The 20,572-nt window shown below is 37.7% G+C and overlaps 3 protein-coding genes across 6 annotated transcripts; 1 reads left to right on the top strand and 2 right to left on the bottom strand.

The window, feature by feature from the left end:
- Positions 1 to 1,156: 1,156 nt before the first annotated feature.
- LOC142180765 (secreted RxLR effector protein 78-like) lies at positions 1,157 to 1,507 on the bottom strand. The gene has a single exon (XM_075252833.1). It carries the CDS (start codon positions 1,505 to 1,507, stop codon positions 1,157 to 1,159), a length of 351 nt encoding a protein of 116 aa, XP_075108934.1.
- Positions 1,508 to 4,003: 2,496 nt separating this feature from the next.
- LOC107779502 (putative GPI-anchored protein At1g61900) lies at positions 4,004 to 12,780 on the top strand. Of its 4 annotated transcripts, none has more exons than XM_075253504.1 (8): positions 4,004 to 4,301; positions 6,089 to 6,228; positions 6,771 to 7,622; positions 10,184 to 10,429; positions 10,541 to 10,555; positions 11,879 to 11,992; positions 12,116 to 12,163; positions 12,590 to 12,780. In XM_075253504.1, exons 2-8 carry the CDS (start codon positions 6,195 to 6,197, stop codon positions 12,676 to 12,678), a joined length of 1,398 nt encoding a protein of 465 aa, XP_075109605.1. In that variant the 5' UTR covers positions 4,004 to 4,301; positions 6,089 to 6,194; the 3' UTR covers positions 12,679 to 12,780. The 4 variants fall into 4 exon arrangements, with proteins under 4 accessions (XP_075109605.1, XP_016455437.1, XP_016455436.1 ...); XM_016599951.2 differs by having other exon boundaries at positions 11,852 to 11,992; XM_016599950.2 differs by having other exon boundaries at positions 11,849 to 11,992.
- A 687-nt stretch (positions 12,781 to 13,467) lies between these two features.
- LOC107779503 (proteinase inhibitor PSI-1.2) lies at positions 13,468 to 14,069 on the bottom strand. Its single transcript, XM_016599953.2, has 2 exons — positions 13,945 to 14,069; positions 13,468 to 13,850 (listed from the first exon to the last, which is right to left on the bottom strand). The coding sequence occupies exons 1-2, from the start codon at positions 13,988 to 13,990 to the stop codon at positions 13,642 to 13,644; spliced, it is 255 nt and encodes an 84-aa protein (XP_016455439.2). The 5' UTR covers positions 13,991 to 14,069; the 3' UTR covers positions 13,468 to 13,641.
- Between the last annotated feature and the right edge of the window lie 6,503 nt (positions 14,070 to 20,572).

The following is a 20,572-nucleotide window of genomic DNA, read 5'->3' as shown; positions in this document are numbered from 1 at the left end:
AATCTTGTAAAAAGAAGTTAAGGAGTGAAAGAAATGAGTTTGAAATCACTTACATATGATTTAGGGGAGAAAGAGTATTTGAAAAATCGCCTCTTATGCTTTAGGGTTTTGAAAAAAATGAAAATGGATGAAAAGTCCCGCTTCTATAGCCCTCATCGATCCGCATAAACGCTAATCGCGGAAAAAGGACAGCGGCCGCGAAGCTCACCGCTGACCGCGAAATATCGAGCGCGACCGCGAAAACTCTGACCTTTCACCGCTGACCGCAAAATCCCACCGAGCAACAGAATCCCCAGTGTGGCCATGAAAATTCATCGCGGACCACGAGACCCCGGTTCAAAGACCTGCAATTCCTGGAATGATGCAGCACATGTCTTTTCATAAGTCTATACACCCCGAAGCCTATCCGCAACTCACCCGAGCCCGCGGGGCTCCAAACCAAACATGCACCCAAGCCCAAAAATATCATACGGACTTGTTCGTGCGATCAAATCATCAAAATAACATCAACAACTTCGAATTAAACATCAAATTCATGAAATCGCTCAAGAACATTGAAATTTCCATTTTCTCAACTATAGGTCCGATTTATACCAAACTAATTCCGATTCTTACCAATTTTCATAGATTCAACTTGATTATTATTTTAAACTTGTACCGAGCTCCAGAACCAAGATACGGGCCCGATACCATCAAGAAATTGCATCATTTCACTTCTAAAATTCTTTATATTTTCTAGCTAACAATTTTTTTAAATTTTTTTTTTCTCCAGCTTGGGACCTAAGGAATTCGATTTCGGGCATACGTCCACGTCCCATATTTTACTACGGACCCTACGAAACCATTTAATCACGGGTTCGGGTCCATTTACCAAGAATGTTGACCAAAGTCAACTTTAACCCATTTTAAAGGCCAAATTCATTATTTTTTTCTAAAACTTCACATAAAAGCTTTTCGAAAACACGCTCAGACTGTGTACGCAAATCGAGGTAAGACAAAAAGAGGTTTTTAAGGCCTCGAGATACAGTTTTGACTTCTAAAACAAGATATGACCTATAGAGTCATCACAATCTGTTTCATGGGTTCCGTCACTGAATTTGCATTCCAAGTATTCTATTTTGGTTCTACTTAACTTGAAAACTTTAGACTCCAAGGTCTATCTCCAAAGCTCCAACCTCGCATTAACTCCACTTCGTGTCTCGTCAATCAACAATATATCATCAGCAAATAGCATGCACCAAGGCACCGCCCCTTGAATGTGTCGCGACAGTACATCCATTGCCAATGCAAATAAAAATGGGCTAAGAGTTGATCCCAGGTGCAGCCCCATCACAATAGAGAAATGCTCCGAGTCAGCTCCCACAATCCTCGCCTGAGTCTTAGCACCATCATACATATCCTTAATCACCCTAATGTACGCCATCAGAATGTCGCTAACCTTCAAACACCTCCATAGAACCTCCATCGAAACTTTATCGTACGATTTCTCAAGGTCAATGAACTCCATATACAAGTCCTTCTTCCTCTCCCTATACTACTCCATTAATCTCTTTATCAGATGAATCACTTTCGTAGTAAAATGCCTCCATATGAATCCAAACTGATTCTCAGAAATAGACATGCACCTCCTCACCCTGGCCTCCACCACCCTCTCCCAAACCTTCATAGTGTGACTCAACAACTTGATACCCTTATAATTATTGCAATTTTGGATATCACCCTTGTTCTTGTACAGTGGGACCATCGTACTCCACTTCCATTCTTTAGGTATCTTTTTCATCCTCAAAATAACATTAAATAACCCAGTGAGCGCTCTCTTCCAAAATTACACCGGATTTGTCTGGCTTCGTCGCTTTGCCCCTACGCATCTTACGCATCGCTGCTTCCACCTCCTCTACCTTAATCCACCTGCAGTGCCCAAAATCCCGCAGACTCTCGGAGTGCTCCAACTCAACCAGCACAATGCTTTTATCCCCCTCCTCGTTCAACAGTTTATGAAAGTATGTCTGTCATCTTCTTCTAATAAGTGCCTCGTCCATCATTACTTTGCCATACTCGTCCTTGATGCACTTGGCTTGGTCTAAGTTACGGGCCTTCCGTTCCCCATCTTGGCCAACCGATACAACTTCTTGTCCCCACCTTTGGCCCTGGGCTCTTCGTACAAACGAGCAAATGCCGCGTTCTTAGCCACCATAACTGCTAACTTTGCTTCTTTTTTTGCCTCTTTGTAACACCCCCGATAAGTCCTTCTTTCCTCCTCATTTGTACTCTCCACTAGCTTCAAATAAGCAGCTTTCCTAGTTTCCACTTTACCTTGGACCTCTCTATTCCACCATCAGTCCTCTTTATGACCCCTAGGAAAGCCCTTCGTGACCCCAAAGACCTCTCTAGCAACTTTCCTAATGCAATTCGCAGTCGTGATCCACATACTAAACGCGTCCCCTTTCTCATCCAGACCCTCATAGCTAACAACTTCTCCCCTAACTCCTAAGCTTTGTCCTTGGTCAAGTTACCCCACTTGATCTTAGGTTGCCTGCACACCACCGTCTTCTTCCTACTCCTCTTCATCTCCAGGTCCATAAATAGGAGCTTTTGCTATTCTCTTCCGAAGAATATTACCTAACTCTATAGACTTCCCTATCAACGTCCCAATATTCTAGGACCCAACTCTCAGCCTAGAGGCTCTCTTATCCCCCTTTCCACCCCTGGACCCTACCCCCATCCCCATCCGAGGACATGACCTTACTCTCACATCATTTACTACCACCACTATAAGCAAGAGGTATTAGGTAATCATTACCAATAAGAACAAATAGCGGGAACAAATGAATACAAACTAGGAATCTGAGAGCTAAAAACAACTCAAAGGCACTACTATGAGAAAAGTACGCAAGCAGTCACTAGAACAATGAATCTACCACGTCTAAGAAACTACCGCTATGCAAACAAAGAATTAAAAGGGATAGACGAAACCTTAAGCTTAAACCACTAGTTGTAAAAGATAGAAAAACAAGCAAGTGTTGTCTACCGAAAGCAGTCAATCCAACTACGGGTTACCGTCAAGGCAGCCAAAACTAACAGATGTGTACACAAACAAAAATTGCCGACAAGGCAACAGTAAAGAGATGTGCGCAAATACAATTCAAGAAAGATAGAACATGGATTATATTCGGAGATGTCCAGATGCGCTTCCCAATTCGCTGTATGTTGCTGCCTCCCGAACCCGTGTGCTTAAGCCTGAGTACAATTGTCTATCCCGCCCTGTCCAAGATATAAGACAAAAACCACAAATTGCCTGGGTCGCCGCCTAGGGCGACTGGTACGGGCAATAAAATGGGGCAATGTAAGAAAGGAGAAAGAGCAGAGGAAGAAAGAGAAAAGAAAAGGGATTGTTGGACAATAGCTGTCACCGGCAATTTAGGGTTTGAAAAGATGAGGGAGAGAGACGAGAGTGAAAGAGAAATGGGAGAGAGTAGAGGGGTAATGCCTGGGACCTAAGGCTACCGCCGACAACAGGTTATTCCCGATGACCGGCGACTGACACCAAGAAACATGGAAAGGGGGAAAGGGGGGAAGAGATCGAGAGAAAGAGAAGGGGAGTAGGGAACAAAGAAAAGGGAGAGAACGAGAATAGGAGGAGAAGAGAAAACCTTACCTTACCTGCACCGATACGTGAAGTGTCCCCGGAAAAAAAGTGGCCGACAGAAATTTTTAGAAGCAACATTCTTGAGTGTTAGAGAGAGAAAAGGTCGAGCGTAGGAGCAAAAGTTCTCACGTAAGAATGAATTACCTACCTATTTTCACTTGAAGATAAATTTCGAAATTTTTCGAAAAATTTGAAAAACTCTAAAAGCTATTTTTAAATTTTTTTATTTTAAATTAATTACAAAAATTAAAAAGTCCAAAATTATATTCATATCCAAATAGAGTAATTTACAAATATAGTAGCATTCCCCCTCCCCCTGCTATTTTACCGTTCTTAAGTCTAGACGCCCCCTAATGTACTGATGTGACATAATAGGCAATTTCCCCTAAAACGGCACCTCTAAAATAAAGAAAACACATCCCCATACCCCCTCCTGAACACCTACCTGCTGCTACTACTCTTTCTTCCTCTGGTTCTAGGGTTCTTTCTTCTTTGGCACACCCGTTTACTACTTACCCTTTAATGGATATATACACTGAATCAAATCATTTGTCGATTTATTGAGTCTCTTAGTCTACAATTCTTTGGATCCAAGCATTCATTTAATGACAAATGATTTGGAGAATTTCTGGTCTCTACTGAATTTTAACTTCAGGTATGTTTCATTATTTTTTCTATTTCTGTTATTTATCTATATATAACTATGCAGTTAGTTAAATTTTTGTGTATTTCTATGCTTTTCGTAACTCTGGATCTTAGGTATTTTGAGCCGCATTTTAACTTCCTGTTTGTTTAGTTCTTGAGTTTGTAATTGTTTTTTAATCTTTATTTTAGAGGGCATTTTTTTCTATAGAAAAAAATTAACTCCTTTATCATTTTAATTTTGAATTTTTTAATTGGCATTTCTTTTTATTAAAAAGGAGTATTCTTTCCCTATAGAAGAAATGAGCATAATTTTTTTAATAAATAAAAAAATAGGAAAAGAAATATGGATTTAAGTTGTATACACTTGAGTTGGTAGTAGCAGGTTTTTAAGTGGCTAGATGTGTAAATATTATTTAGAGCGTCAGTGTATAATAATTATACCAAGAAATAAGTACAATAATAGATTTCGAACACAATAAAGCAAATGGGTTGTAGTAGAATTCCAATCTCGAACTCATAATGTTCAAATTCTAGATCTGACTCTGGTCATGTCATCAATGGACTAGGATAGTTCTGTTAAGAAGGAAATCTAGTGATACTAGAAATTGGGGGGGAAAGAGTTGGATGAATCATGAAATTTCTGATTGTAACTTTTCCAGATGTATTTTGTAGTAGAGTTTCAATTGTGTGGTAGAACTTTCAGGTTATAGAAAGTCGGGGGAAATAGTGGACCTAAACTTCCATATTTCTCCGAATTTGGAAAATCATAATAATGGGATTAGGTGAAAACAATAGTTTGATATTTGAAGACATGTCAGTCCGCTTTTGTTGCCATGGCATCTAGAGACGAGTGTAACTTATGACTAGTGGTGGCAAAATGGTTCAAAGAAAATAGTTATCCACCCATATTATCCACTAAAAAATAGGTTGGATAATGAACTTTTTAAAAACGGGTCAAATATGGATAAGAAACATATTATCCATTTAGAAAATGGATAACCAATAGGTAACCAATGGATAACCAATGGGTCTAACTTTTACATTTGTAAAGCCTCATATTGGGGGTTCCTCAAGTTAAGGAGACTAAGAATTCTCCCAAAAGTGATGATATGCAAAAAGTCATGGATGATATAGTTACCCATATTATCTGCCTGTTAACCCGTTTTTTATCCGTATTAAATATGGGCGGGCCGGATAATTTATCCGTTTTAACCTGTTTTCGACCTGAACCATATCCGACCCGACCTGCCCGTTTGCCACTCCTACTTATGACATGATCATGAGATTGTGCATTTCTTTTGTAGTGAAGTTCCTTGGCACTTATTTGTGATGATATTGAAGAACATTGGTTTGCTTATGTTTCTTGAAAGAGAAAAAGAGGCATTTGGAACTATTATGCCCCTATTAAATTATTGCACCCGAATGTGTGACCTAGTGGTCAATGAAGTGGATTGAGAACCATGAGGTCTCAGGTTCAAATCTCAGCGGAGGCAAAACACCAGATGGTTTCTTTTCATCTGTCCAAGCCTTGGTAGATAGAGTTACCCGGTATCTGTGCTGGTGGAGGTAGTAGGTACCCCGTGAAATTAATCGAGGTGCACAAGCTGGTCCGAATACCTGTGTTATAAAAAATTGCTGCTATTAAATTTTTGTACCTCTTTCTTTACAAATAAGATAAAAAGTTATTTACAAATATGTATGCCATGCGCTATCTAAGGCAATTTCAGATTATTTGATTGTTGCCTTAATCTCTCAATTAACCCGGTGGCTGAATCTATGCGGCTGAATCTATCGTAGGTACTGGTACGTCATAATATTTATGTGACCAGCTCAATTCCCGTACCATCAGCAGCATAAAGGTATCGATTGTGTGTCTCCATGTTGCGGGAGGGTTAGCAGAGGCATGGCTTGTGCGATGACCGCCACTCGTCTCAAGGGTACATTACTGGTCTTGTGAAAATTAATATGCTAGACTTCATCTTATTAGAGACATGGGAAGAGAATTTTGGACTTTAACTATGTGCCATCTATTGTAAATGTACTCATGTTCTTGGTGGCTTTCTGTTTTGTCCCCTAAAGAATGGCATCCAACGTGTTGTTACAAAGTATTTTAGCAGACATAATTTAGCTGGCAGTTGTTGAGAGGTTGTACTGATTTTTGGTAGCCTATTCTCATTTTCTTCCTGGTAGTGGCCATTATATTATTCCTTTCTGAATGAAGATGAGCAAGATGCTGTGCTGTAGTTGGTTTTGCCTTGTGGTTTCTTTGTGTCACTGAAAGATCTTTATAATGCTGAAGTTCTGTCAAAATTTCAAGGGTTGTTTTTTTTTTAAATCGGTAAAATTTCAAGGGTTGTTTTACTTAAATTAATTGCATGAAATGACCACTTCCAAGATGCAACTTGATATTGCCCAACTCCTGCTTATGCATGTGCATTTGTTTTCTATCCAGGCCCTTACTTGTTGCATCTGATTGCAGGTTTGTTGAGCCATCAGCTGCTAGTCGTTGCTATCTGGTTGGCCAGCTATCAGAATGTAGTGGCTCTACATGTGCCACATAAAACAGGCGAAACTTCTTCCACATCTGAACTGGCTAGCCCTCCCAAAAGTGGAATCTTTGAACCAATTGAGATACCGCCTGCTGTCATACCTCATTATCCTTTCCCGGTGAAGTCATTGCCACCAATGTACCCTTCGTTTCCGAAGACATATGACCCTGTCTTGACTGGAAGATGCCCTGTGAATTTCTCTGTTATTTCAAGCATCACAGATAAGACAGCATCTGATTGTACTCGGTCTTTGTCAACAGTTGTAGGAAATGTAATATGCTGTCCTCAGTTCAATAGCTTACTCCGCATATTCCAGGGATTTTACAGCAACCATTCTGATACTTTAGTTTTACAAAGTGCGGTAGCTGATGATTGTTTTAGAGATATCATCAGTATATTAGCTAGTAAAGGAGCAAACAGCTCAATTCCTGGCCTATGCTCTGTGAAGTCATCAAATATAACTGGTGGGTCTTGTCCTGTGAAGGACATTGGCACTTTCGAGAAAACAGTGAATACAAGCAAGTTGTTGGAGGCGTGCAGCACAGTTGATACTCTTAAAGAATGCTGTAGGCCTGTTTGCCAGCATGCTATTTCTGAGGCCGTGCTTCAGATCTCAGGAATAAAGACGAGTCATGGTGGTAAGAACATAGTTGGAGTGCCTAGTGAAATTGATACACTTAGTGACTGTAAAGGAGTGGTCTATTCGTGGATTGCAAGAAAACTACGATTTGATGATGCCAATTCTGCATTTCGGTTGTTATCTTCCTGCAAAGTTAACAAAGGTTAGTTTTTGTCACATCTGGCCCTGAACGTGTTTGTGAAATTTTTATTCTTCTAGAAGAACTCATGTTTCTCGTTCTGTTCTATTTGACTATGCTATTTCCTCCAAAATTTGTTATGGTGAACCTGACTCTAATCTCATATTTATATTTTTGTCAACATGGGGTTCGGATGTTTGATTTTTGGCCACTCCGACTGAGACGCATTCAGTAGAAATTTTTCTATCGCCATAGGGGTTAAAATAACAGCCCATGACTTCTAATTGTTAATGGAGCAACAAGCCAACAACAACAACAACGACCCAGTAAAATTCCACAAAGTGCGGTCTGGGGAGGGTAGAGTGTACGCAGACCTTACCCCTACCCCGATAGGGCTGTTAATGGAGCAAGTTTGCCTCAAATATATTGTATGCCCCCTGCCACACATCTAAATGTAATTGTCTATCCAAAACCGAACCAAGGAATACTTTTACGTTCTAATTGAATATATGTGATTTGAAATATATAACACAGGCTGGAATGATGTAGTTGTGGTCATGAAAGCATTTGAACAACTCAAACTTGTGGTCTTTATGAGAATGTTACGGCAAATGTTATTGCACTTAATGGCTAGGTTAAAGCTTTGGCTTAATTCATGGTTTTGACGCATGGTTAATGTTTCTGAATAGCTCTCTTTTTTTAAAGAAATTTTTAATTGTTGCATCATCGTACATGTTAGCCTACCATTGAATAATGTGAATTGCCTTTAGTTTTGTTTCTGGAAATGATTTACTATACAGATTAGATTATTGTAATGCTAACCTTGCATGTTAGCGTTTGAGGATCAAATCTTCTGTCCTTTTTCTTTTGGGATGAAAATTAAATCTTCAGTCTTTCATGCTGATCCTGGTTAGGATGTTGCTTTAGGAACCTATAGGACCTAGCTTTCGAGGGCTCACGAATGATCTTTGTTTAGTAAGATCTGGTATCTTCCTTGTGACTTGTCAGAGCAGTGCTTTCATCCTTTCCTATTTGAACTAAAATTGTGGTTTGAAAATCACAACACTGACTGATAAAACAAATGTATATTTTCCATATTAACCGTGAAGGACATAGAGATTAGCAAAATTCGTCGAGGTGAAGATGACTGAATTAACATCAGCTTCCCCCCCCCCCCACCCCCAAAAAAAAAAAAAAAAAGAAAGAAAAATCTATTGGTGACTAAAATATTACTAAATTCCTTTCTACCACTGAAAAAGGGTGCATTCCTTGCAACTGGAGAAGTAAAAAATTCAACTAAGTAATTCTAGTTAGCTGTACAACTTATATAAGCAAGTGCTTATATTTGTCCTTAATTCTTATGGCTTGTGTTACTGTGTCTTGCAAAAGGCTCAATTACAATCTGATCCTGTTATAACTTTTGAATAAATGTGTTTTTTCTTTTGCGCGCTTGGCTTCCAAGGTTCACCTACTCTGTAGAGATATGCCATTTTCGGCTACTTACAAGAAACCTTGACACTTTGCGCATCCTTAAAGTTAATTCCTCCCCCCCCTCTCCCAAAAAAAAAAAGAAAAAAGAAAATTGCACATCCTTAAGAACATAGCTTTATTTTGGATTTTTATCTTCTATTTGCCACAAGTTGGACATATTTTGCCAACTTTTTCTCCTCCATATGAAATTATCCAGTTCTTTCCTTAGAATTAAGGTCAAATAATATGAAATGAAGAAGCAGCTACCTTCGATGGATTAGAGTTGTATATGGTCCGGTTAAAATGGGATTATGCTTGAGATCTAAGTTGCTTGGACTCTTCACTTTCGGTGCTGCACCCATGTCGACATGACGTGAGTGTGGGTGTGGGTGTGTGATCCATACCGGAACTGGTCAACCGATTTTGATTACTTTGGCCAAAATCGACGGAGAAATTCGGCATAGATACAATAATTTTTGAAATCAAAATACAAACTACGGTGAAATTGAAGAAAATAAAATACCTTTTATATAGAAATTTCTATGTCAGTCCTTTTCCTTTTATCTCCTCGGATTCTCCTCTTGATCAATATTTTCTCCTTCTCGGAATACATTGTAAGTTTTTCGCATAATGTCTCATAATATAGACATATTTTTATAACTCTATTTTTAGATATTTGAATTATTTTTAGTCAAATCCCTGCACCCATATTTGTACTTGGATTCATACCCCCCGAATCTTGAAATTTAGATCATGAAGGATCCGACCTCTAGATTCGCACCCATACCGGACACCTGCACCCGAGTCCGAGCAACTTAGCTTGAGATCAGAGATAAGAAGTCATCCACTTGTTGTATATTCATGTCTTTCTTACCCCAAATGAGAAGGATAAACAGTTTGTGGATTATCCACGTTTATCAAAAGTCTAAACTCGAATATTTTCTTAAATCTATTTGTACCTGTGTACCATACCTTCTACAACAACCATAACAAACATGCCTCAAACCAAAACTAGTTCGGGTTGGCTCACACCAGCAGAATTGTACTATTCGTTCTAGCATATTTCAGTTGTGATTAGGGGCATATTTTTAATCATGTTTTCTTTTGGTTTGCAGCGTGTCCCCTGGAATTCAAGCAACCATTAGAAGTGATCAATGCGTGCAGAAATTTAGCCGCTCCTAGTCCTTCATGTTGTAGCTCATTAAATGCCTATATTACTGGGATGCAGAGGCAGATGTTGATTACAAATCAGCAAGCAATTATGTGTGCTGCGGCGTTTGGTTCTATGTTACAGAAGGCTGGGGTCATGACAAATGTTTATGAGCTTTGTGATGTTGACTTGAAAGACTTTAGTCTTCAAGGTGATTGTTCATTTTTTAATTTTGTTTTTTAATTGCTTGTTGATTTCTATTCTATTGTTTTTATCTGATGTTCGCTTTCTTTATGATTGGCGTCTGTTTGCAATGGAGCAGCATATGGGCAAGAAGGTACTAACTCTATTATTTTGTATGCTTTTTCATTCTCTGATTTGCTGTTAATAAATATTGGCCCGTGTTTCTTTCTTTAGCATAAAGCACTCAATTTTATAAATTTTCATACGAAGATATTTGGATATAAGTTTTTATTTCTCTCAGAAACTCTGAACTTGTTATGCTATTATACATATCAGTCGTTTCAACCAATATAAGCTCCTAAAGAACTTGGAACTTTTAGACAGATTGAGAAATTGCAGTTTTGTTACTGTTGTAGGACTCCGTATTTCCATCTGCCATAATGGTGTAATAAAGATTATATGGGCTAATTACCGTGGGAGGTAGCAGGTAATTGGTGGAATAGTTGAGGTGCGCGCAAGCTGGCCTGGGTATCACCATCATAATATATTTCTTTTTTAAAATAAAGATATTATGGGCCTTCTGTATCTCATGCCGACGATAGTTATTACCTCTTTCCACAGCCCTGCAACTATTGTTTTATCTAATATTAGCATACATTTAGTACTGTTGGGCTGTGAGTTGAAGTGAGTTTCTTTTTCCATTTTCTCGATAAACTGAATCTAAACTTTCAGCCCTTACTCTTAGTGACGAGAATATGAATAATTGCTCTATGGTACCGTACAAGTATCATGATACCTTAGAGCAGGTTCCCTACAGCTAGCTTACTAGTCATAATAAGTGAGTATTCGCCTTTGATAATTAAGCTACTTAACTCTCTTGCAACAGTGTGCACCCTCACGGATATATAAAGGTGTCATTGGGTTATTTTCAATTGATTACCTGCTGATTTCATGGGATGGGACCATCAAACATAGTTGCTCAATGACGATTTGTAAGAGCATGAATGCAAGGAATTGCCTTGCATTCCTTATATTGTTTAGGGTGAAGAAATACAAAGAAAAGTTAATAATCCTAACAAAAGCAGCACCAGTGCCATCTGCTCTAATAAAGTTCTGTCATTTTTTAGTAGGTTGTCACTGCTTTTAAGCTTGGCAATTTCGCTACTCCCTGATTCACCTATTTAATTCCACAATTTGCATGCATACAACTTATGAGAAGTGAGCACTTGAAAGATTATCCTCTAGCTTAGGGATAGCTGGAATTTTATGCATGCATCTGCTGTTGTTGGTAAGCAAACTGAAATTCGTAACTGCGTTTGACTGAAAAAATAAGTGCAACTGCGTGTTACAATGCCAGTATTTTGTCAGCGTTGCTTTTTGCCTTGTGGAATGCATCTTAGGTTTTCTTGGTGTAGGTTGTACTTATTATGTCATTTAAATTAATTAGCAGGGTGCTTACTTCGAAGTTATCCAGCAGATCTGGTGTATGACAACTCAACAGGTTTCAGCTTTACTTGCGACTTAAATGACAATATTGCTGCTCCATGGCCTTCATCATTGACCGGCACATCTTTTTCTCTATGTGCTCCCGGTAATTGACTTAACTTCACATTAAATTCTCTTTCTGCCAAAGTGAAGCTACTTTTGGCATATAGCTCCATATTAATTATCTTTACGGTAAATAAATGTCTTGATGAATTGCTTCAATTTGCAGAGATGTCGTTGCCGGCATTACCAACATCAGAGACATTAGGAAATTCTAGTGAGTATCTTTCATTTTCAACATTCTTTTGTTTATTCCTGTGATGATATTTGTTTTCAAACGTCATGCTAGGTAGTATTTTTTGCTTTCTTCTCAAGATGGAATTGCATTTATCATTTCCCTTGAAAAGTGAGTTTTAGCCATTGGACGACAATTGCATCCTATCAAGTGAGAGACTGAAATAGATTTCTGTTTCTATTATGGATAAAAACTATATAGAACTACATACGCAACTGTCTTTTCATGAAATATTTTGCAAATTCTCCTCCGCTTTTCTTCCTTTTTTCTTGGTAGTGGGGTGGGGGATGGTGTACACTATTAGTGCCATGTTTTGTTCTTTAAGAAAGGTCGTAGTGCCATGTTAATGTAGGAATTACTCTTTTTTTAGGTTATATACTGATGCATGTATTGATGCCGTGATTGCAGGCTGTCCCCGTGGTGGAGTGGATCTCCTTGTGCCCATTCTTTTGTTTTTTGTTTCTATATTGTTTTCAAGAGATTTTCCAGAAAGCTGATCCAGTTTGAATTAGAGCCCTGTAGGTAGATAGTGAATGACCAGATCACGTGTATATATTTGAGTATCCTTCCTTATGTATAGCAGCTCTCTTTTTTGCCAAGTCGATTCATGGTTTTGCAATTAGGATAATCTACAGATTGCTTGCAAGCTTGTCTGTTATACTTCTAATACTTGCTCTGCTATTTTGCCCACGCTGGTGGAGCAAAAGTTGTAAGTCTTAATACTATTAAAAAAAGGAGGGGAAAAACGTGCTGCAGAGCACAACTACCGTCGTCTTCCTGCATGTACGAAAAATTTAGAGTAAAAACAGACAAGAGCAACAAATGAAGAGGTCTGAGTTCTTTCATCCTGTGTTGCTAGATATTATGATAGTACTGTGCTGGATAAAAGCCAAAGAAGAACAATAGTACTTATATTTTCATTTTTTGTTCTTTTTCCACCTTGCTGCTGCTAGGGATTTAACATACTAGAGAAAACAAGAATGAGAAATCCAGTCGGGAAATGAAGTATTCCCCTAGACCTCTCCAGTAGAAACACAAAAATAGAAGGAGACAATTAGTTCTTGAAGATTTAATTTTGTGTCTAAGAGAAATCTGCTATGTTAACAGGTGCATAATCCTTGTACCATCTCTATTATTTAATCCAACGGCTAACTTTGCAGCAAATAATAAGTTATTGTATTTCAACCTTTTCACTGTACTAACTCTCCCTTTAGGTCACTAGCGCTATCTTTTCAGCTGCTTGTTACCATGCAAAGAATTTAAACTTCAATAAAATAACATTGTGATAGATATAATTTATTACTTTTTATTCATATCTTTACAAGCTCAGACAAAGGATGCAAACATAATTGCACATTAGAAATCACCTGAGTAATAATAAACTCAGGCCTTATTGCACACATATGATATGAGTATGTATAGAGATTTTAGTTAATTATTACATTTTTGAGAAGGATGAGTTAATCTTGGGTTCCAGTACAAATTAATGATCCATCAGTGCGGAAAAGTTTACAACCTTCATCTGCTGTGCAACAGTTGACACATACTGGACTAATTTGCTCATCTCCTGAAGAGGGACAAGTCATGTATGCCACTTCATTATCACAAAACTGGAGACATGACTTGGCATTTACATATTTCACCTCACCAATTCCCAACAGAAATATACCTATAAATTAAAGCACCCAAATCAACACAAAGTAAAGATATAAAATGACATTTTGGCTATATATATATATATATATATATCAAAGAAGCCTTACCAGATAATAGGAGGAGAGAAAGGATACTAGCTTTGTAAAAGGCCATTTTTCTCTGAATGCGCTGATTTGAGGATGTTATCCTCTTAAGCTATTTATTTATAGAGCTAACAAAAGATTACTAAAATACAACTAGGAATGACAATTTCTCATTCCGGATTTAGATAACTAAAATAGTTGTAAAAATGGACCAGATTTTGCGTCAAACGAAACTCAATGCAGCCTTCACATTAGATTGTATCTATGACCTAACTGTTTGAATCTTTTGGTATAGTAAAATAGCACGGGCTAGCCAGTTTTCGGACTGGTCATTCAAAAATAGCCAGCGTTTGCAAAGTCATTGAAAAATAGCCACTATTTTGCTGCAATAGGGACCGGTCCAGCATAATATACTGGAGATCGGTGCACCTGTGTATGAACTTCCAGCATATTATGCTGGAACTCCAACACGCGGAAAGTTTCAGCATAATATACTGGAGATTGGAGCACCTGTGTATGAACTTCCAGCATATTATACTGGACCGGTATATTATACTAGAACTCTAGTATATTATGCTGGAGTTTCAGTATACTTATGCTGGAACTCCATTATAATATACTGGAGTTCCAGTATAATATATTGGAGACTGGAGCACCGGTGCTCCAAACTCCAGTATATTATGTTGGACCGGTATATTATGCTGGAGTATTTTTCCGAATTTTGAACAGTGTTTTCGTTCAGATTTATCTTTACATGAAAAGTGGCTAAATTTTGATTACTTTTGAAACTGTGGCTATTTTTGAATGACCACTTGTAAATCTGGCTATTTTTTAATTTCTCCCCATACTGAGTCTTGTTAACTTGGGTTACCTTGGGCTTTAATATTGTTTGGGCTCAACATTAGGAATTTGAATATTACAACTCAAATTTTGAGCCATAATACCACATATTTCGTTTGAGAACATTGTGGGTTTGAGATTGAGATTCACTTGAACATTTTTTTTTCCCTGAAAATATATATTGAACGTCATGTCTCTACTTGCTATTGATTTAGGGTTTAGTCCTCTATATCTCATAATTTTTATTTTTTGTTTTGTTTCATTTGAAGTATACTACTTTTTGATCGTAATACGTTTTTTCTGAAAATATATATTAAATATCTGTAATATTATTAAACCACATTAATTCAAACTTTAAGGAACTATATTGCAAATACTACATCAATGGCCATTGAATTTGTAATACTATACACAATTAAATGAAGTATGTTGACTTATTTCATTCAAATAAGCCATTATCTTTGAACAAGTGATAACCATATAGACACATAAAAAGTCAGACACATAGCGGGGTAGTTTTCCTAACTTTGACCAGAGGTATAATAGAAACCAAGTTAACCTTATCACAACATGTCCAGTTGGATAGATAGACTTATTAATAGATTTTTAAGACTTTTACATCTCAGCAAACTTTAGTTTCGTTGGTGTTAATTTTGGGAATCTTACGAAAAGTCCCAAATAAGTAGTAGCTTACAAACTTCTAGCCATAATTGTAGATTTATTAAAATTAGCCAAACACATACAAAAATTGAAAACTCAAATAAATAAGGATTCTTTCTCTCCAAGAATCACACGTAAAGATTTCCTTCTATATTTTTAAGCGTGATCAACAATATTATCACGACCCCAAACACCCCGATTGTGATGGTGCCTATCACAGTACTAGGCCAGCAGAAACAACACGAACAACATGAGGATCTTTTGTAAAATTCATTTTTCTAAACAGATTAAGTCTCAAATCTTTTATTTTTAAAATATAAAAAAAAAATACGCGGAAATAAGTACGTAAATACATCAACACAGCCCGAATCTGGTGTCACTAGTCATGAGCCACTAAGTACATTCAACACTATCTGCTTAATACAAAATAAGTCTGAAATACAAAATACTGGGATAGGAAGGAGAAAGGCAAGGCTGCAAACGCCGTGCAACTACCTTGCAATCTCCGGATAAGACTCTGAAGGTGCTGAAAGCTCTCACTCTGATGCTCGTGCACCTGGATCTGCACACAAGGTGCAGGGAGTAACGTGAGTATGACAACTCTTTAAGTAACTAAAGTAAATAAAGTCTGAGTGCACTGACGAGCATTTAAAATCATATGCATATTTTATCAAGAATCTCAACAGAAATATCAAAGTCAAAATCTACAGTTCAATAACCAAATACCTTGTAAAAACTCCAGTTTCAATCAAAATCCTTTAAAACATTTAGTCATCATTTTCAATAGAGGCTCAGTATAAAAGGAGAGTGAAAAATAGAAAATCTCATAGACAAGCCCCTCGGGCAATGTATCACTCATAGGTATGGCCTCTCGGGCAAACTTTTCAGTCACTTGTGACTCAGCTCTCGTCAATCAGTACTCACACTCAGCACTCCAGCTCAATAGATATCCCATAATAATAACCGCTGCAGCGTGCAGCCCGATCCATAATATATATAGTCGACTGCACTCACGGGGGGTGTACAGACTCCGGAGGGACTCCTACAACTCAACCGTCATATCGCTGCGGCGCGCAGCCCGATCCAATACATATCGCTGTAGCGTGCAACTCAATCCATATATATATATAAATATCGCTGCGACGTGCAGCCCGATCCATAACATATATAATATCGCTGCGGAATGCAGCCGGTCTATAACATAAGTATAATCCTCACCATTAGGTCCTCAACCTCTCTCAGTCATTAACCTCACGGCCACTCGGGCATGTCCGTGAAAATCAGGGAAACTCAACCCATATAGTTTTCATATATTAAGAAGTAGAGTAATGAAACCAGATTAAACAATAAACAGATAAAACATGACTGATGATATTCTTTCAAATCAAAAGAGTGTGAGGAAAGTAGTAAAATACCCCCAAGGGTCTAAATAGTTCGGCACAAAGGCCCCAAACATGGCATTTAGCCCAAGTTAACAGATTCATTGCTAAAACACATGGATATCATATACAGTATATCAAAATATGCAACTATACAATCGCCACGGGACATACCAAGTCACAATCCCTACAGGTGCATGCCCACACGCCCATCACCTCGCATGTGTGTCACCTCATTTATCAAAACAATATGAAATTTTGGGGTTTCATACCCTCAGGTCTACTTACCTCAAACTAGATGAAATCCTACTCCGCAACGCCCTTGCCTCTCGACTCGGCCTCAACTCACGTCGAATCTATCCAAAATCAGAATCATAACATCAATATATGCTAAGAGAACGAAGCCCATGCAAAAATAATCAAATTACATCAAGAATCCCGAAATTGGTCAAACCCGGCCCCGGGCTCACGGCTCGAAATCTGATAAAAATCACATCAATAGATCCTTATCCTCCCACGAGTCTATACATACCAAGAACATCAAAATCGAACCTCAAATGGCCCCTCAAATCCCCAATTTTATCTCTCCAATTTCAAGCCATAACTTCCCCAATTTTTCACCCTTAATCTCATAAATTTCATACTTATACAACTGAAAATCAACATAGAATTGAGTGTTAGATTCAAGAAACTCACCTCAATGGAAACCTCCTTGATTCCCTCTTCAAAACCCTCTAAAAAGCTTTAACTCTGGATAAAAATGGTGGAAAACAACTCAAATTTTGCGAAGGGGAACTTATATACTTTTGGACCTAGGGATTCCGCACCTGCGGTCCTTTTCCCGCTCCTGCGGTACAGCTTTTGCGGTCTAACCAATTGCATATGCGATTTTCACTTATTCCCTAGAACCGCACCTGCGCCTATCTATCCGCACCTGTGAGACCGCAGGTGCGTTGCACCTCCCGCACCTGCGACTTCTGGCCTTCTCTCATATGGCTGCATCTGCAGCTGATCTTGCATTTCTGCGATCTCGCACCTGCGGTCCCCAATCCGCAGGTGTGGTTATGACAGGGGCAGCAGCTGAAGCTGTACACTTTCAAAACCAAACTTTCCAAAAAATCTTCCGAATCTATCCCGAGGACCCTGGTGTCACACCTCCTTTTTACTACCCCCGAAGGGTATAAGGGAGTTTTTTCCAATTTAAGTGACAATCGAAACGAGATTATTTATTTAAAATTCAGAGCCGCCACTTGGGATAATTTATGGTATCCCAAGTCATCGGTTAAATCCCGAATCGAGGAAAGATTGACTCTGTTTTACAGTCCGTGAACAAAAAAATCCGGGTAAGGAATTTTGTTAACCCGGGAGAAGGTGTTAGGCATTTTCGAATTCTGTAGTTTTAGCACGGTCGCTCAACTGTTATTATTGGCCTATTTATTTGATTTTAAAACATCTTTGAAACCTATGTGCATTTTATTCTTTTAAACCGCTTTTAATAAATTAGTGTTACATATTGCGAATCATGTCACGGGAACCGTACCCACGATCTACAACATGTTTATTTTGTTAACAAAATTAAATTGTGGCCGGGTCACATAAATGTATCCCCGTATTTTAGAAATTAAGTATCACAACTATGTCACGGGAACCGTACCTGTATCCATGACAATTATTTAATTAACGCGCCTAAAGCAACTACGAAAGTTCGAAGCATTTTTCTAGGCTAACTTTGTGAGGGCCATATGTTGTTAATTTTATTTGTGTATGGCGCACCTCAAATTATTTTAAAGAAAAGGTTTGTATATATTTTTAAAGGAAAACTAAAGATATTCCTACTTATCTAATTTAAAAAAACCAAGTACCACAACTACGTCACGGGAACCGTACCCGTAGTTGTGATAGTTTAATTACGTGCCTAAATCAAGCTACGAGGTTCATTTTAAATAGCTAGTTATGATATTTATGAGGGCCGTGGGCTAGGTGATTGGATGACACACCTCAAATTTATTAAAGGAAAAACATTCAACTAAGAACTACGGATATTCATATTTAAAATTAATTCAAAATTAATCATTGCAACTACGTCACGGGAACCGTACTCATAGTCGTGATGTTCTAACTATGCTTAGGGCGAATTATTCATGTCCATCAGCTTACTATTTTCCGGCTATCGTTCTCCACTAAGATCCGTAATACAGTATGCTCCTTCAATTAATTAAAATTCGGTAGCGATTCAAAGGACTCAACGTTCCTAACTTCCTTCCCATTCCAAGGAATTTACTAAGTCGAGTGCAAAAAATCACACACAATAAGAAATTCGACATTCTCTAGCTAAGACGGTCGTAATTGAAAATGACATTCATGTTAGATACTATCCTTACCAAGCACAAATATCAAAATTCAACAGTGGGGACGTTCCATCCCTCCCCTACCGATTTGACATTTTCTTTTTTAACCAAGGTACACATTCTGTCAGAAGGGACATGCTTATGGAATGAAAAGTCTCTATCAAGCAAGACACAGTATAACAAACCACATTTCATTTACATTATACACATAATTCCATCTAACAAATTTAATCGCCATTCACAAAGAGTTTCATAATAAAGATTTTATTTGCAGTACACTTCACTTCGTAAATATTTTTTTAATAAAAAAAGATCCAATCTGCGAGACATGCATGAGTTTAGTTGAACATTTTCGGACCCCACAAGCTAACATTTAACATATTACTTTACTAACCTAAATAATTTTTACACTTAATTGAAGCAAAAATCATGACATTAATTATGGGATGAGAATTAAATGGATTCAAAGAGATAGAAGAATGCAAAAACAGATCTGGAAACAAGGACATAACATGAGCAGAATTCGTTCTAAATTCCTATCAAAATGAAGTTTACATACCTATTAGAAAGTGAATCAAAAATAAAAGTCTGAAAATTGTAAATGGAGCTCAGCAGTCACTATAGCAACAACAAAAGTCCTACTCAACACTTCTTCAAGACCAGGATCAGTAAAAGAAACCAGAAAATGCTAAGAAAACCAAAGCGCTAAGAAAAGTTTGAGATGAAAAATTCTTTTTCCTTGCCAATTTTTTTTGTCTTCTGCCGTACCCTCCTCCCTTCTTCTTTTTCCTTCAACATATACTGTTTATTTATAGCCTTCTCCTTAGGGCAACAAATCAAAAATTTTAAATTCAAAACCTACCCTTAACAAATCTGTTTTTGCCCAATTCACCTAAATTTAGCACTATTTACTCATTCAAACCCCCACCTTCACCTTCCTAGAACTTTCCTAGGTGGTTATCAGATTATTCTTTGGTCCTAAATACCCTAAATACCCTAAATACCCTTATCAACACTGGTATTTACCTCCCTAAAATTAAACTCCCTTACCCTTAAAACAGATTGGGCCACAAGCCCAACAAATTTACACCAAACCCAACAATCTTGGACTATGGTCTGGTTGAAAAAAGGTAGAAGAAAAGGAGTGATTAAACCATGACCCAAATAAAATAAAAAAGAAAAAGACAAACAAACAAACATACTATTGATAAAATAAAAAAAACAAACAAAACACAAAAAATAATAAATAAAGAAAGAAACAAAAACGAACTAGACAGAACACTTCTAATGAAAGAAATTACATTTTAATCTCTTTTTTTTTTCTTTAGTCGGCAATGATGCCTAAAAATAAAAAGAATTGTATAAAGAAAGATTTAAACCCCGATTTTCGCCCCTTGCATGCATGACTTCACTCAGATCTTCTTT

This window comes from Nicotiana tabacum, chromosome 5, assembly GCF_000715075.1.
Source record: "Nicotiana tabacum cultivar K326 chromosome 5, ASM71507v2, whole genome shotgun sequence".
Lineage (NCBI taxonomy): Eukaryota > Viridiplantae > Streptophyta > Magnoliopsida > Solanales > Solanaceae > Nicotiana > Nicotiana tabacum.
The sequence above is the reverse complement of the archived record's forward strand: the minus strand, read 5'-3'. Positions and strand labels throughout refer to the sequence as shown.